Below are 16557 nucleotides of genomic sequence, written 5' to 3'. Positions count from 1 at the left end.
AAATTCTTGCTATTCCTCCAAGGGTGGCAGGGGCAGATTTGCGGAGCTGTGCTTATACAAGGATTAATTTTAGAACTGGAATACTTCTGTATTTCATCATGTCAGATCCTGCAGCTACGGAACGTGTGGCCACAGCTCCCCCTGAATGAATCACTGCCTTATTATGGTGATGTTTGCACAAACCCAGCCTTACACAGAACTGGAATGTGATAGCACAGTCACTATTTGAATATTCATATACATATAAAAGAAATTAAGAGTTTATTGTCATCCTTTAAGTAAAAAGGCCTTTTGTATGAGAAAAAGAAACAACAAAAAACTCACATCTTTTGTTTATTAACAAATTTGCCTAATCTGATCTTGTTTTTAATCCCAGCTGCAACAAATTAAATATAAAATACTTACATATAAAAGAGCAGAGCTAATTTCTATATTGAAATATCTTTAAAATTCACATTAAGGTCATCCTTTTCCTCTTCACAGGGCTGGAAAAGATATGGTTTTCACTGTTATTTGGTGGGTTCTGCACTTGCAACCTTCTCAGATGCAAACAAGACATGTGAGCAGAGCAAAGCTTATCTAGCTACAGTGGAAACCAGGTAGGAAATTATCATTCTTCTACTTCAAAATTAGTACTTCTACTTCAGAAACCTTCAAAATTTGTCACTTTTTTTGAAAGCTTTGGAAAGCACTTCAGTAATACTTTTAAATTGTTCAGTAGTAAGAAAGAAAAAAGACAATGTTTTAGGGATTTCTATTTAACTAATTAAAATTGCTTTCAAATTTTGAGGGTTCTTGAGTTCCATTTTTCTCTTAGTTTTAAATTTCTAATCAAGGCTGCCTCTGTTTTATTTTTTATTTTTTATTTTCTTTTGAAAATTGGTTACTACTGTTTTCCTTCATTTACTGTGGAGCGTTATCTCATAAATGTAGGAAATTAAAAAAATAAAATAAAATTCCTAAGCATCTTCTACACCAATTTCTGAACAAATGTAGGAATTCTCCCAGTACATTTCTACCATAGCCATAATGTATTATGGCACCCACCTCCATCTCAAACGGGCTTTGCACTTCATGGTCTCTGATGAACACCACTGCTTTCAGAGGCAATGCGTAGCAAATTTGGCTGCAGCTTAGTCCTCACCTGCTGGTAGATTTGAGGCATCACAAATTGTGACATTTGCAATGGTGATATTCAACATTTGACAGAACCAGGTTAAAAGGAGAAAGTTGTCCATCACCAACTTCTTTCAACCACACTAAAGCTTACTGAGGTTTTGCTTGAACTTCTCTGAGGACTAATTCCCTTGGGGTCATATAGCATGGTAAATCTATTTGTACCAATTGGATCAGCAGTGGAAGGCAATGTGTGTGTTTGAACACTGTTTTCCACCTCAGGAATGAGCAAGCCTTCCTGATTAGTCTGACTGGGCTGAGGTCTGGAAAGTATTTCTGGCTCGGTCTCTCTGACACAGAAAAACGAGGGATGTTCAAGTGGACCAGTGGTGAAACTCCTTCCTTCACACACTGGAATTCAGCAATGCCAGGTAAGTTCTGCATGAGCTCAACCCTTGTAATCAGAGTCTGGCTGAAATTCAAGCAGATTTCTGCTTTCTATCCTCTAGTACTGAAAATAAGAGAAGGTACTTTTGTGTTTACAGCTGTAGGTGACGAATATCAACAGACCCTGTGTTTTGCTCCACATCTACAGCAGTGTCAGGTGCTCTGTAACTCAGTTACCTGTAAATCTGTATAGAAACATATTTTTTATGGGCTACACTGAATGCAATACTGTATAGGAGCTGACAAGATCCATAGTCTCTCTCTCCTTTTTTTTTTTTTTTTTTTTTAATTTTTAACACCTGTTAACAACAACTCATCACTATGAGGAAAATGATTATGGGCAGAGTATGGGACCCACAGGTGAGAAATGGAGAGCAGGTGTCCAGCTGTTCTGCATTTCAACAAAAGGTGATTGGAGGCTCCTGTCTTCACGGTAGCAAGTTATGTGTTGAAACAGACTTGTTGTACTTGATATCACCCTTCCTGAAATTGAATTACCTGGATTCTGAGAACTGCAAAGCAGTTGACAGGCCATCTGTTACAAACGAAAATAAAATCAAGTGCTATGTGCCCTGTGATTTCCCTGGGGTGGCAAGATAAGGAACATTTGTATCCTAAATCTGCAGTCTCCAGTTATAGGAAAGGTGAGTCTCTGAGGTTCATTGACCCATATTTTACGCTGTGGCAAGAGATATTTAGAATAATTTCATAACCATGGTGGCTTTAAATCTGCATAATATGCAGCTTTATATCATAATTTTGTATGAATACAAAGATCTAATTTCCTAGAGAGCAATTAGACTTTGATTTTGTTCATTTCTTTTGTGTATCACAAAGGAAAAGAGCAAGGCTGCGTCGCCATGGGAACTGGAGCCAGTGCTGGATTATGGGATGTCATTAGCTGCCAGGAGACAGCAAATTTCCTTTGCAAGCAGCAGGCAGTGGAAGTGCCACCGCCGGCTCCTCCTGCCCAGGTTCCTGCAGCTGCCTGTGCCCAGGGCTGGGATGGAGCCCCGCATGCAGACTCGTGCTTCAAGGTCAGTGCATGGCTGCCCTGCTAGCCTGAGCACGTGGCCTGGCATGAAGGGACCCAAATGTTGGGCATTTCTGGAGAATTATCTCCTCTAGAGAATTCACATGCAAAAAAAACCCCATGAGACAAGTCCATCAAATATAACAAAACACAACAATGGAAGAGCTTAGAGCAATGAAAATGAGAAACTAAAAATAAGCTTCATTTTACTGAAATGAGAGGTGAGAACCTCACCACATTTATCTACTTCCAAGAATTTGGGACTTCAGACAAGCGTAGTACTAAATCTCAAGAGCTGGCTGTGTCACTTGAATAAAACAACATCTCCTAAGAGAAAGATGATGGAAGTCTGGCCCTCTGTCAGCCTTATTTCATAGAACGTGATATTTTTAGTGATACTTTTAGATCCAGATTTAGTTTGCCATTGGTGACAATTCAGCAAGTAAAAGCTTTGTGTGTTCTCTGGATTGAACTAAAAATGTCCCTTTTCTGAAAAGAAAAAGTAAAGAGAAAGCAAAATAGATGAAGAAAATGTCAATAATATGAAACATTGCTCTTCCAAGTCTTTATGTAAGTATCCTTCCCCTTTCTTTCCTGAGATTCTGCCTTCTGGAAGGACACATGATTTTAGCCTTCTATTTACAAGGGTATCAACTTTTATGTCACACCCAGTTAATTGTTGTTACCCTCATCATTGATTTTTCTGTGTATCTGCTTGCTGCTTATCCTTGCCCCAAAATGTCAAGCATCATTCTTCAAGACCATGTGTACTTCATATTAGGATGCAGAGCTTGCAATGCTGTATAAAAGCTGTTCCTCAGCCTGCATCAGCACCTTTCAAGATGTCTGTCTCCATCCATATTATCTTTCCTATTTCAACATATTGATTTACCCGCCTCCCATTTCTCAATAATCTCCTGCTTTCTACTGCACAATGCTAAGACTAGTCAATTCTGTTTTTCTTTGAGCCCTTCGGTGTTCAAAGCTCTAATTAAGCTATAAACTACTGTGACACTTTTTGTTCTTCCCTGAAACCTAGGCTAATCTTCCCTTACTATTTTAAAATAGAAGAGAAAAAGATAGTACAGTCTACTTATGTTTAATATTATAGGTCTTGATAGATGTTGTCTTAGTTATAAAGGGATGCTAGAATAACATTGATCTCAATTACAGACAATCATATCTTTACATCAAACTTTGTATATTTACTAACTTATCACAATTTTTTTCTCAATAGTTCTTTGTGAGGGACAAAAACCTAAAGAAGAATTGGTTTGAAGCTGAAGAATTCTGTAGAGAAATAGGAGGAAATCTGGTTACAATCAATTCAAAAGAAGATCAAGTTTTAATATGGCAGTTAGCATTGTGAGTACTTGCACAATCAATCTTTTTTTTATGTTAATGTTATGCTAAGTAATAAGATATATTGGGAGGTGAGTAATTAAGTGAATAAAAATGATAAACTTTATAAGAAAATAGAAAACTTTCATTTGGAAATATTACACTGAACTGTATTTTAAATATATGTGCATATTTCAACTTGAATATTTCAAACTAGTTTTGAAATTCTGAAGTTTTCATCACAGTTTCTCATTAAAGCTGTTCTCCAGTTCTGATCAACGTTGCACGTGTGAACCCCCTCTTCCAAAAGGGAGACACTAAAATGTTTAGCTCTAATTGTGTGGGTTTTTTAATGGTGACAATTCATATTTTAATACGTACATTCAAAAAAACCCAAACACAAAAACACCCTTGAGTGAACGTGGAAATTATTAGCCTATAAGTTCAAGACTCCTGAAGTCAAATGAATTATTTTTCTTTCATTTATGTTAGCACTGTAGATGCCACTTTGCCCTAAGTGCCATCACAAGAAATGCCATGGAGGAAATCAGAGAAGTTGAAAAAGAAATTACTTTTTCATTTATTAGATCATATCATAGCTCTCTATTCACAGTTTACTTTTACTAAAAACTCTTTTTATGAACTCATGCTACAAGTAGGAACTGTACTTCAGCCACAAGTATGGGACCTGAGGTAGCACCGTGCCACTCCACTTCTCCAAATTAACTTCAACATGACCCATGCCAGCACAGAGCATTGGGAACTCCGTGTTAAAGAGTGCAGTTGATGAGCCTGGCTTTGGGCCATCAGGGAAAGAGTAGCTCCCACTTCAGTTGTGACTCAAAGCTGCATGTTTTTATGCTTTCCAGCATTTATATGGCTCCTCTTCTTCTGCATTCATGTATCTATATTGTATGATTTCTTTCAGGGAAAAAGGACTACAAACTCAGGGTTTCTGGATGGGTTTGTTTCTCTTAAATCCTGATGAAGGATTTACCTGGATTGATGGTTCTCCTGTGAGTACTTATTTGCTGGATATTATTTTTTTCTAGCTTTTATAACATATAGATTTTCATGGTTTTAGTGCTTTCTTCCGATCTCTTTAAACTTCAGCTGTTGCAGGGCAGCACTTCACCAATCAGCTGAACAGCTGCAGCAATTGTCTCAGCAATGGCACTGTCTCAGCACTCTGATGGAAGTACATCACTCATCACTAGCTCCATGCTATATCCCATCTTCCACTGCATGTGCCCTTAGATCTTCATCACACCCCAGCCTGGGCCCTGCTGTGTGACAAAATGGGGAAGTCAGCTCACCATCTCTAACAGAGTCAGATAAATGTCACTCCCTCCATGCATCCATTTTTCTTCCATGCTTTCTAGAAAGTGTAATCTTTTCACCTCTAAGGTGTGATAGAAAGTGAACAGACTGGCAGGACCTTCCCAGCCCTCTCAGAGCTTTCTGAACTCCTTTCAGTTGCATAAATGAGCTGCTTGGGCTGATGAGACCCTGACATTGTGTGACAAAAATCTCAATTACTTCCACTCAGTTCAAAGCATATAGTGAATGAGATGTGTTTCCCACACAGGTAATTTATGAGAACTGGGATGAAGATGAACCTAATAATGATAAAGGAATTGAACACTGTGTTATGTTTAATAGATCACCCCAAATGCGCTGGAATGACTTGTACTGTGAATATTTGCTTAATTGGATTTGTGAAACTAAAAAAGGTATGACTACTTCACCATTTAACTGGAGTGATAAGCACAAGTTCAGAAACAAATTATATGGATTTCAGTACATTTACAAGAAGAAAGATATTGGGAATTTTTCATTGTAAAACTAGAGCGGTGAAGGTAACACTTAAAGCAAGAGGGACAAGTTGAGATATTTCAGTTGTACTCAGATGTAGGAAGTTCAAGAAATTACTTTATCTCTGGCTTTATCTCTTTTAGTTGTGGGTTGAATAAATTTGCAAGGCAAAGATACTTAATCTCCTTAGCAAGATAAGGAGATTTTTACCTATTTTTATCTCCTCCTTGTCTTTCTACCTTCTATGGGCTCACACAGGAGACCTGAACACGCAGGACCCTAAGAGTTTCCTTCACAAAAGATTAAAAAAAAACCACTTTGGTTCCCATTGTACGACAGATCATGGGAACCAAAGAGAGGGTTAAGTTGCTATAGGAACTAGAATATTGAAAAGCTGATAAAAAAGTAGAATTACTGTAGCCCTGAAGGACTCCTGGATCCACTTTAAAAGCTCCCGGGAGTTAAAAGGAAGGTGGATGCACATGGGGAACTAGTGAGAGGAAGGATAGGGAGGGGAAAGGAGAAGCAAGCAGCTGCGCAAACAGCACTGAGTATATCTAATGGACCTCTGCCAACAAATAGTGAGAACTGCACCACATTACCATTAAAAAAACTACTTACCTGAACAGGAAGAATCCCTGTTCCATTGTGGGTAGATTAGTCGTTGTCACACACCAGCAGAACACTGCTGCTCAGCAGCACATACTGCACAGCCCTGCGGACACACTGAGCCCACTGTGCTGCACAGAGGGCTTTGTGAGATGCTCAGGAGGAATTCACAAACTGTGGCAGAGATGCACTGATCAGCTCATCTTGACCCTAGATGATCTCTCAGTAGTTAAAAAATTAATTAATTAAAGTAAATAAAGGAAATAATTAGACTCTGTTATTACATGTGTAGATTAGATGAGATCCCAGTGAGAGGGGAGGTGGTCAGAAGTTAAGTATCTCATTTTTTTAGCACGCAACATCATTATCTAGCCTGGTGTACCTGGAGATCCATGTGTAACATTACATAAATAAAATCTATCTAGTTTGTGATTTTTCTTGTTTGTTTGTTTGTTTTGTGTTTGGAATGTTGCTCATGATGTTGTTTTATTTTACAGGTACACTGCTAAAACCTGAACCAAACAACAAATATGGTAGGATTTTTTCCTTTTTCAATGTAAGTTTTACTGTATAGTTTCTGGACTTTGTACGGACATGATATGATGTCAAATATGTTTCTTCATCTTCCAGAATATCAAGCTGTGCAAACTGCTGATGGGTGGATTATATATGAAGATAAGCAGTACTATTTCAGCAGAGAACGTGTCCCTATGGAAGAAGCACGGAGAATTTGCCAGAGGAACTTTGCAGATCTCGTTGTCATTGAGGATGAAAGTGAAAGACAATTTATATGGAAATATGTAAGCACTGAACCTACTAATTATTATTATTTACATTAATTATTATTTTTATTTATATTTATGTACTAATCATTAATTCAGCACATTGATCGTGGGCACTTTTGAACCCATTAAGAATTCCACTCTTTTTTATTTTAACTGCCTGGTAAAATTACTGCATTGGTCTTGAAGTATCCAGCACAAAACAGGGACCCGAGCTCCATCCACACAGGCAGGCAGTGGGCAGTGGGAGTTTGCAGCCTTCCTGAAGGACTGAGGTCAGCAGCCAAGAATGCTGATGAGGGACTTTTCAATTCTGATGCAGAGCAGATGAAAAAATAAAAAGATTTTAACTGTTTATCCAGGCTAAAGTCCTAAGTTTCTGTCCTATGTTACATATTTGTAATATGGTATATTTTTCGAGGCCCTGTAAAGAAATTACTGCTGTCTTTAGTAGGAAGAGAAAAAAAGGCACGTGAATGTTAAAGGTGTAGCAAAGAACAGTTCAGACATCCTGCATCTGTTGCCTTCTTGCAGCCCAGGTCTGAGTCTGTGAAACAAACAAACAAAAACACAGCTGAAGAACTGTACAGTGATTAACTGTGCCAATCACTTTTGTTTTAGATTAACAGAAAACGGAGTGGCGTATTTTTCCAAGAGGAATCATATTTCATTGGCTTATTTGTCAGTTCTGATCAGAAACTCAGGTGGGTAAAAGAAGAGCACTAAAGCTGCTAATGGACAACAGTGGTAATTTCATCTCACTCTATGGGGATACTTGTGTGTTCTTTCCTTTAGTTAATAATACTTGTGTAACAGAACTCTGGGTAGGTTTCAGAAGACTGAGATGAGGAATATTATTTTTTTTCTATACTTAAGCAAAACTGTGTGTTCCTTCCAAATCAAGGTGAGCAAAAATGTAAAATTTCATGGGTAACACTCATTTCACTTGATGTCTTACACTGAGAGATCTGAATTTGAGACCCAAGCACACCTTCACAGGCAATGAACATAAACAGCAAGATTTGGGATGTTTTAGACATCCTCCCCATGACGGGATTAACTCAGATCTCTAATAGTTATGTAGAAAGCTCAGGAGGTTCGCACAGAAACATTTAACCAGAGGAATCCCACTGGCTCAAGTTACGTGAGCCTGAAGCTTGTGCATCTCACAGCTCTCTGAAATTCCTGGTAGGTAACCTGTTTTAGAAATTTGTTTGTAGAAGACTTTCATGAGGATACCTTTCTAAAATGAAAGGCAAGTCCATGCTCTGGTGTTACAGCCTCATCCATACTGTAAGAAGACTGTTTAGTCCACCACTGTGTATCCAGCCTTTGGCCAAATGGGACACTGATGGGACTTTAGTGCAACAGATATATGCAACAGAATAGATAAGAGGCAGCACTTACGCTGGGGACCTGTCCTCTCAGTATATGTAGAGCCTTTGTTCTCTGGTCACTATCCATACCTTGCTCAGCACTTCTGCTAAACAGACCTCATAACTCAAAATGGCTGCTGGAGGTGCCTGTCTGGCAACCATCTTTCCTTTTTTTAATTTCAGCTGGCTAGGTAAGACCCCAGTGAACTATGTTGCCTGGGCTCCGGGCGAACCCAATTATTCACATAATGATGAAAACTGTGTGGTAATGAAAGAAGATTTTGGTGAGTAAAATGGCAACACGAAATATTCGATCGAGCATCTTAATGGGCTTATGCATCAAAAGTTAAAATTTTTGCCACATGTTTAAACTTAAGGCTCCCCATAATTGGCTGCTGAACAACGGGAACTGTTTTTCATAACAAGCACATTGAGATTTAAATGTGTGCCAGTGCTGATAGAGGACAAATGTACTGCAGAGGGAGGAGGACTCTGTTTTGGGCTGTTAGTGTACATGGCGACAGTTTCATATGCCTCTGTGAGGTTACATTTGTGAGTTATGAATATTGACTGGGTTTCCCTCTGCAATGGCAGTAAGAGCGTTTGACAAAGTGACTGCATTTCTTTTATTTACAGGCTTCTGGAATTATATAAACTGTGGTTTGAAAAATACCTTCATCTGTGAAAGGCGCAATTCAACTTACTCAGGCTTTGTTCCTACTGTACTTCCACCTCTGGGAGGATGTCCTGAAATGTGGATTTTGTTTCAAAATAAGGTACAGTAACAAATATCAGCAGCTTTTAGAAGATTTGCTATAGGTAAACAACAGTAGAAATGCTCTCATTTTATACACTGCTCTCTTAAATGACATTCTAATTAGCAGTGGAGTCAACTTTTGTGGCTTTTTTCTTTCCTCCTTCCTCTGAACTTGCATTTATTAAGTTATAATTTTTAAGTAAATTATAATTTAACAGTTAGCCATTGTTACTTCTTCAGTTTCTATAAGTTTCTTTTTATTTTAGACATCTTTATTGCACAGAAATACTGTTCCAATATCCTGATGTGTAACTGCAGTTCCCTCTTTCTAGATGGCACTGAGCTGCAAAAATGAAAGGTCATGTTTTTTGTACATAATCAGACACCACAACAATTAAGCCAAGTAAAACAAACCATAAATTAATTGGAAAAACAAACAAACAAACAAAAAAAGCCACAACACCAAAAAACCCCAAAGTATTGTTTTTTGCTAAGCCAAGCAGAAGTACACCTAATCACATAAGCATGAAGAAACAAAGAAAAAAACACGATTCAATCCCATAACACAATCAATCAATAGGAAAATTACTACTACTGTCTGTGACTTGCAACTGAGGGAACTTGACTAGAGAGATATCTGCCCTAAGGCACAGTCCCATTCCAGAAATATTTTCAGCCCCCAGAAAGATTATAGCTTTCAGGGATGTGATCCCTCTTTAGATATCTGCTTAATTTCTCTCCAGCTTATGAAAGTTGCTGTCTCTTCTCAAGGTTAACCTTGGACAGCCACATGTCTGAGCCCTGTACCCACAACTCTGTCATTAGCTGTGTCTACTCCTCACTGGCTGAATGTATGGCATTTCAGCAGCTCCCCCAACTGCTGCTCTTTGTATGCAGGGACTGATGAATCAAATCAAATAGAATTCACTTTGACACCTGAAATTTTGCCTAATTATTTACCCTCCCTACAGTGTTATAAAATAGTTGGATCCAGGGAAGAAGAGAGACTGACTTGGTACTCCGCAAGAAGTGCTTGTATAGAACAAGGGGGAAATTTGGCCTCTATACACAATGCTCAAGTACAAGGTATGATATCTCAACCTTTGCTACTAGCTACAAAGCCAATACATTTTACCAAAGAGTTCATAATTGTTAGTTACAACTGTAACTGACTGCTGTGGCCAAGTAAATTCTTTCTTGTGATTATTTAATATGTGAGCACTCTGAAATGACATAACTATTTTGCACTGGATCAAAACATTCAGGTCCTGTATGTATTGATGACAGTGCACAGAACCTGCTGGCATTGCCAGTCACGGGGAAATTGTAGAATAATCATGTAATGATTGTAAAGATTAATACTCATGTGATCTTATTGCAAGATAAACCCACCACCACCTTTCTCATAGTTCCCCTTTTACAAGGTCAGATGTATCTTCAGAAAACTATGCATTGGTCACCAGTACCTCTCCAGGGTAAGGACAGAAAAATGATAGTCCAAAAAACTCTCCTGACTGCTGCAATATTCAATATTGCTTTTTAACCATTTCAACAAGCAATACCTATGTCACCTTTTCAGGTGATATAGTGGCACGGTGGAGGTCAGGGTTAGAATTTGAAACATTCTTGGCAAATATAAGATTTTTTTTTTTTTTTTCTTTTTTGGAGGGGAAGGGGATGGAGAAGGGAAGGAAGTAATTGAATGAGGTTAGGTGCAAACATCTATACCAACATAGCAGTAATCTTTTGCATGAAAACGAGATGTCAGTAACCATAATAAGATCTGAAGCTGAACTGCAAACTGAACATGAATCAACACTGTTAGAGGGTAGAAGGAGGAGAAGGAGGCAATGTGAGAAGGAACTTATTGTCCACAGACATCCAAAACCTCTACTCCCTCCTCATCCATCAACCTCTTGAATCCCTTTGACCTTTCCCAGCACCTCTTCTTTTCTCCAAAACTCATTCTTTGCTTCCACTAACTGGGATTTTGGCCATTGTAAAGAGGCCAGAATAGCCTCTGATTCTAAATAGCATCCATCTAAGCAGTCTCTATCTATGTAGCCCCTGTGAAGGAAAATCCAAAGCTGCTTGATCCAGAGCACAGATTGGACTAAATTATTGATGCCTTTCATCTCTTGGAAACAGTATAGGGTGGAAAAACAAAAATAATCTGTTTGCTGTGGCCTTGGAAAATGCGATAAATAGCAATGGTTTGAACTGCCCTCAGAAATTCAAGTTTGACAGTGTACAACTTCCACCGGAAATGACATATGTACAGTTGATGCTACCTTTAGGAAGACTAATTAATTCTTTCAAACTCCCTTCTAACCCTAATTTCTATGATATTTGCAAGAACTCTATGAGGAACGTTTTTATCTTAAAAACTGTTTCTTTTATATTTTTAATATAATGAAACTATTCCAGTTAAAATACTCATTTTAAAATTTGTTTTCTTTTAGCATTCCTCACTTTCCATCTAAAGGATGTCACTGATGAGACTTGGATAGGATTAAATGATAAGCATTCATATATTTGGACAGATGGAAGCCCTTACGATTATGCATGTTGGGCAAGAGGATTCCCTTTGGGTAAATACAATAGAGTTGGCTGGAAGGTATGGGACAATGCAGATAAACAGAAAATAAAATCAGCACATGCATAACTTAGCATCCTCAAACTTAGTGGAACCAGCCTGAGTTCTATCTAAGCTAGGATGCCTATCTTCTGCTTAAAGCAGAAAACTGAAGAGTACAATTGTGATTAAGTTTTTAAAGCTGTACCCAGAGATTAATAGTCCTGTTAAGTGCATGTAGTTATCTTCATTCCTTTGCAGAAGTTTATAACTGCAGAAAAGGCTTTCTGTGCTATATTACAGTTAGAATTCTTAGACCTATTAGATTTTACTGAAAATAATCAGTGTTGTTGTTTCTTACTTTACCTTATTATTCTCTTTGTACAGTGTGAATCCAAATTAGAAATTCAGTAAATTAAGCATGGATTAACATAAACTTTAGTAAAAATATCTTTGCTGCACTCAAAAAATTTAAGAAACTGACTACAGTTCTTAAAGTAATCTGCCAAGAAAAGTACTCTTACTTAAGATATAAACCAAGATACATTTCTTTTCCAAGTGATATGTTAAACAAAAAGCAAAAATATATATATATATAGAGAGAGAGAGAGAGAGAGAGAAAAGGAACTTACGAACTTGGCCTCCTTAGACTTTTCTATTCGCTAGATATTTTTCACTTTATCAGCTATAGCTTTGTTTTCTATTTTTTCCCCTAGACTGACTGTATTGCAATGATGATAAGGTCTGTAAATGAAGCAGGGAAGTGGGAAAACACAGACTGCCATCACAACAAAAGCTATATTTGCCAGATGGACAGCAGTAAGTTCTATTTTTCCAACTCTTTGTTGGAAGACTGGTACTGAGCAATATGAGCACACAAGCAGAAGTGCTGCATGTGCCTGCTTGTGTCTACAAAAACTGAGGTGAAGGAAGCAGGGCTCCTTTCCTAGCTCAAGAATTCCAGATATGAAGCCTGCTCTGGGATAAGGATTACAGAAAAGTTTGTGTTTTACAGCCCCTCCCCTCACAGCTTTCAGGGGAGCTGAATGTACCCACCCTGCAGACCACAGATCCACATACAGACGGGTTGCCTGCACACAGTGGACTCTTGGGAGGCGGGATCCGTCTGATCCTGAGGGAAGTGCCCTACCCAACTTAGAGGATCTGCGCCTTGAAAATCCTGTTTCTCTGTGTTCACAAAAGGAGTTTGGCTGTCTGTGACCTAATTAACAGGCACAGATATGGATATCTGAGTAAGATTAGTTTGCAAAGGCAAATACAAAGCATGGAGACAAATGTATAAGTAACATTCACCATAGGTATCTCAGCTAACTGTTTAATTCATAAGCAGCAGCGACCAGACCTCAACATCAATACTTTTTCTCACCAAAACCCCTCACATACTCCCTTGGAGGGGTTAATTAAGTTCAGTTAAACTGGTTATTTTGCTCACCAGTCTCTTGCAATGCTTTTATATCACAAAACTAAGGATCAGAAGGATGAAAGTTCAAATTGTCTTCATATATCCTAAGGGTGGGAGACATCCCAAGAACAGCTACCCTGCAGAGTCTGCAGGAAGAGAAACAGGAACTGTTGAGTAGTGAACCAAGTTCTGCAGCTAAAAATACAAGGGGAAGCCACAGCTGGGCCAGATGCTTCAGGCTGTACCCCATGCAGTGGCAGAAAGCTGCACAAGGTCATCCCTAGTGAGACAACTTGAGGGAGTTCTCAGCACTGTATGGACACAAATGCCCTTTTACTGTCTTCAGCACCATCTCTTCTACTTCCATATATACCACTTAAGGTGCAACTACAGTTTCTTTTTTCACTTTATCCTACACTGAAAAGAAGAAGGATCCTGCTCCATGCTACTGCTTGGGAGGAATTTCACTTGTACTACAGTAGGAGATCTAGGGAGAACTGAATAGAGAATAGCTTTGTGACCCATATTCATAGCTTTTTTCAAAGAATCATTAAGGCTGGGAAAGACCACTAAGATCTCCTAGTCCAGTCATTATCTGGTTGGGAGTTTGTCTGCAGACATGCATGGTTGTCTTCTGCCTCTCCCTAATCCCTGAGTGCTCTATGTCAATTATAGTTCCAAACAATTCTAAGTTACCTTTATTAAATATTTCCTGCATTTTAAATGATAAATGGATTTATTCAATGCCTGTATTTCAATACAAAATAACAAAATACCAAAATATCCGTCTACTACACTATGTTTATCCATTACTGAGAAGTTGTACTGCTTTTTAGGCAGCTAGGAACTATCAATATTTTCTCTCCTTCCTCTCAAATCTTTCTGCAGAGCCTGAACTATTCCATTCCACAACTGCTCCAGATTCTGACTTCCTCCATTATGGTAACAGTAGCTATTTAATCATTCCTTCTAAAATGAGTTGGGAAGAAGCAAGAAAAGCCTGCAGGGAGAAGTCTTCAGAGCTTGCTAGCATTTCAGATTTTACAGTAATATATTCCTCCTGCTCCAGGCAGCACAGTATGGTGAACCCTTATGGATTGGAATCAACAGCAATTTGGTAAGATTAATAAGTTGAAGGTTGGTACGTTTAAATACTGTTATTTGGTTGTGTTGTTATTAAAGGAGGGAGATATGAAGTGTGAATCGGTTTGGGGGCCTAGAAATGGCAGACAACACTCGCTTAATTTGGCTTTATCCATCTTAAAAACATTAAACTTCATCCCAGGCAATGGAGGTGGGAGCCTCTGACAGCATTGATCTCTTCACTAACTGTATGGGAATCTTGGACATACACATATGTCAAACTACCTGGTAAACTTTTAGATGACCGGTTTTAGGAGAGATGAATACTACTCAAAGGGGCCAACAAAGTTATTAATGCTAGCACCTTGAGATCATTGGCAGTTGTACTTTTATCACTAATTTTAGGTCAGGAGTTTTCACAGAGGCATCATATGCCTCTGAAAACCTTCCTTGTTATACGCACAAAGTCCATAAGATTAAGAGCAGTAAGAGTAAAACGCATACAAACAAAAAACTGTATCCTAGAAAGTGAATAGGATAATCCAGGTCCAGCACTGTCTAGAAGAACACTGGAGTGAGCATTAGCTCTGTAACTGGGCGCCAAAATAAGTTTCAGCTTCTCAGATAAATGTCATTACTCAATTCATATACGCTATCAGCATGCTTTTATTGCATCCTTATTTGAGCAAGTAAACTACGTTGATATTAAAGATTAGTTCTCTCATGAGTAGTAATTTTCTTTATTTGTCATAGCTTTCGCTGATTGTGATTTCACACTGACATATAACTAAGTAAAATGTTTGAATCACAGTATCCCTAGGGAGATCTTGCAATTAATGTTGTTTAACAACAACATTTCTGATTATACGATGCAGCAGCACTAATAGAAGGCCACAATGTCTGAGACAATGCAGCTGTTGCTGAAAAATATATATTTTATGGCTTCTAACTCTCTATGTTTTATGGCCTCTATGTACTAGAAAAAATCTCAGAATGTCTATGTGATCGGTATGTGACTGTGTCACTGAGCTTGACACAGATCTCCACACTTGCAGAACACCACAGGAGACCTCTATCCAAAACAAATGCTGGTGTTTAAGTCCACTTAATATCAAAGCTGGGTGATAAAACAGTCACAGAAACGTGTTAGAAAGCTGCTAATTATTATGAACAAGTTTGGATCATCACGTATCTTCTCACCAGACATCTGTAAAGGATCTGACCTTGCTCTTGCAGGGTGAAGCTCTGAGGTTCTTCCTGTTCCCCAGGCAGTGACCTCGCCCATGTTGTGCTGAGCTCAGGAGGAGCTTGTATATTTGATTTAAAGGCTTCTGCCCCTTTGTGTTTATCTTTCACTCCTAAGAAACTTCTGATTTTCTCAGATTTTCGTGGTGGTAGCTGCAGTTTACTCCTGAATGTTTCTCCACAGAACTGCAGTTGAGCTCAGAGTCCTTGTCTGACAGCTACCTTCACACCCCTGATTCCTCCTGATGGTTCTGTACTCTTTGAGTCCCTCATGGTCACCTTGCTTTTTGTGCTGACCTGCCTCCTCACATCATCCAACAAGGGACTGTCACCAAGAGAACCTTGGAAGCACCATCCAGCCTTCAAAACGCCATCGTGGGCTGTTACAGCATTGGAGGCATTCTATGTCTTAAATTTACGCTGCTGTGTTCCAATCTGGTTAATATTCTAATAGTGCAAGCACAGATATACTGAATTCTACATCTCACTGCAAAATTGTGCATTTGTGTGGAAATCTGCTTATCTGCAATAGAAGATGAGGACGTGGAAAAACTATATTAAAAAACATGTTTCAATTCTAGAGTTATGGGTACTACAGATGGAGCGATAAAAGGAAAATTGATTTTTCTAATTGGCACTATGAAGAACCAAAAGAGAAAATAGCATGTGTCTTCCTAGAGCTCAGTGGGGAATGGAAAACAGCACCCTGTAATGAAAAACACTTTTCTGTCTGCAAAAAATCTGAGGGTAAGTTTGATGATGTTTGGTTTTAAGGCAGAAACCCTGCTGAATCTGCCTTGACTAACCTACATTTTTCTAAGTATATGTTAACGACTAATAACTTTGTTTTGCAAGAATAATATTTTATTTTGATGAGCTCATCATTCACCAGCAGAATGCTACAAATTAAAATGCTTCTGTCGTACTGTGGGACAGGACCAAACTTTCTTCTTTC

General features: G+C 38.5%; 1 protein-coding gene across 1 annotated transcript in view; it reads left to right on the top strand.

Moving 5' to 3' along the window:
* LOC771876 (macrophage mannose receptor 1-like) overlaps positions 1 to 16557 on the top strand; it is a 31021-nt gene that overhangs the window by 8491 nt on the left and 5973 nt on the right. The window contains 17 exon segments of the mRNA NM_001318433.2: positions 484 to 599; positions 1399 to 1547; positions 2401 to 2600; positions 3834 to 3961; positions 4866 to 4953; positions 5526 to 5670; positions 6859 to 6894; positions 6992 to 7161; positions 7765 to 7847; positions 8703 to 8803; positions 9156 to 9295; positions 10248 to 10362; positions 11739 to 11893; positions 12568 to 12670; positions 14163 to 14313; positions 14316 to 14391; positions 16184 to 16349. Of these exon segments, the coding sequence (NP_001305362.1) occupies positions 484 to 599; positions 1399 to 1547; positions 2401 to 2600; positions 3834 to 3961; positions 4866 to 4953; positions 5526 to 5670; positions 6859 to 6894; positions 6992 to 7161; positions 7765 to 7847; positions 8703 to 8803; positions 9156 to 9295; positions 10248 to 10362; positions 11739 to 11893; positions 12568 to 12670; positions 14163 to 14313; positions 14316 to 14391; positions 16184 to 16349 (2122 nt within the window).

This window comes from Gallus gallus, chromosome 2 (genome assembly GCF_016699485.2).
Source record: "Gallus gallus isolate bGalGal1 chromosome 2, bGalGal1.mat.broiler.GRCg7b, whole genome shotgun sequence".
NCBI lineage: Eukaryota > Metazoa > Chordata > Aves > Galliformes > Phasianidae > Gallus > Gallus gallus.
This window is presented reverse-complemented; position numbering and strand designations above follow the sequence as displayed.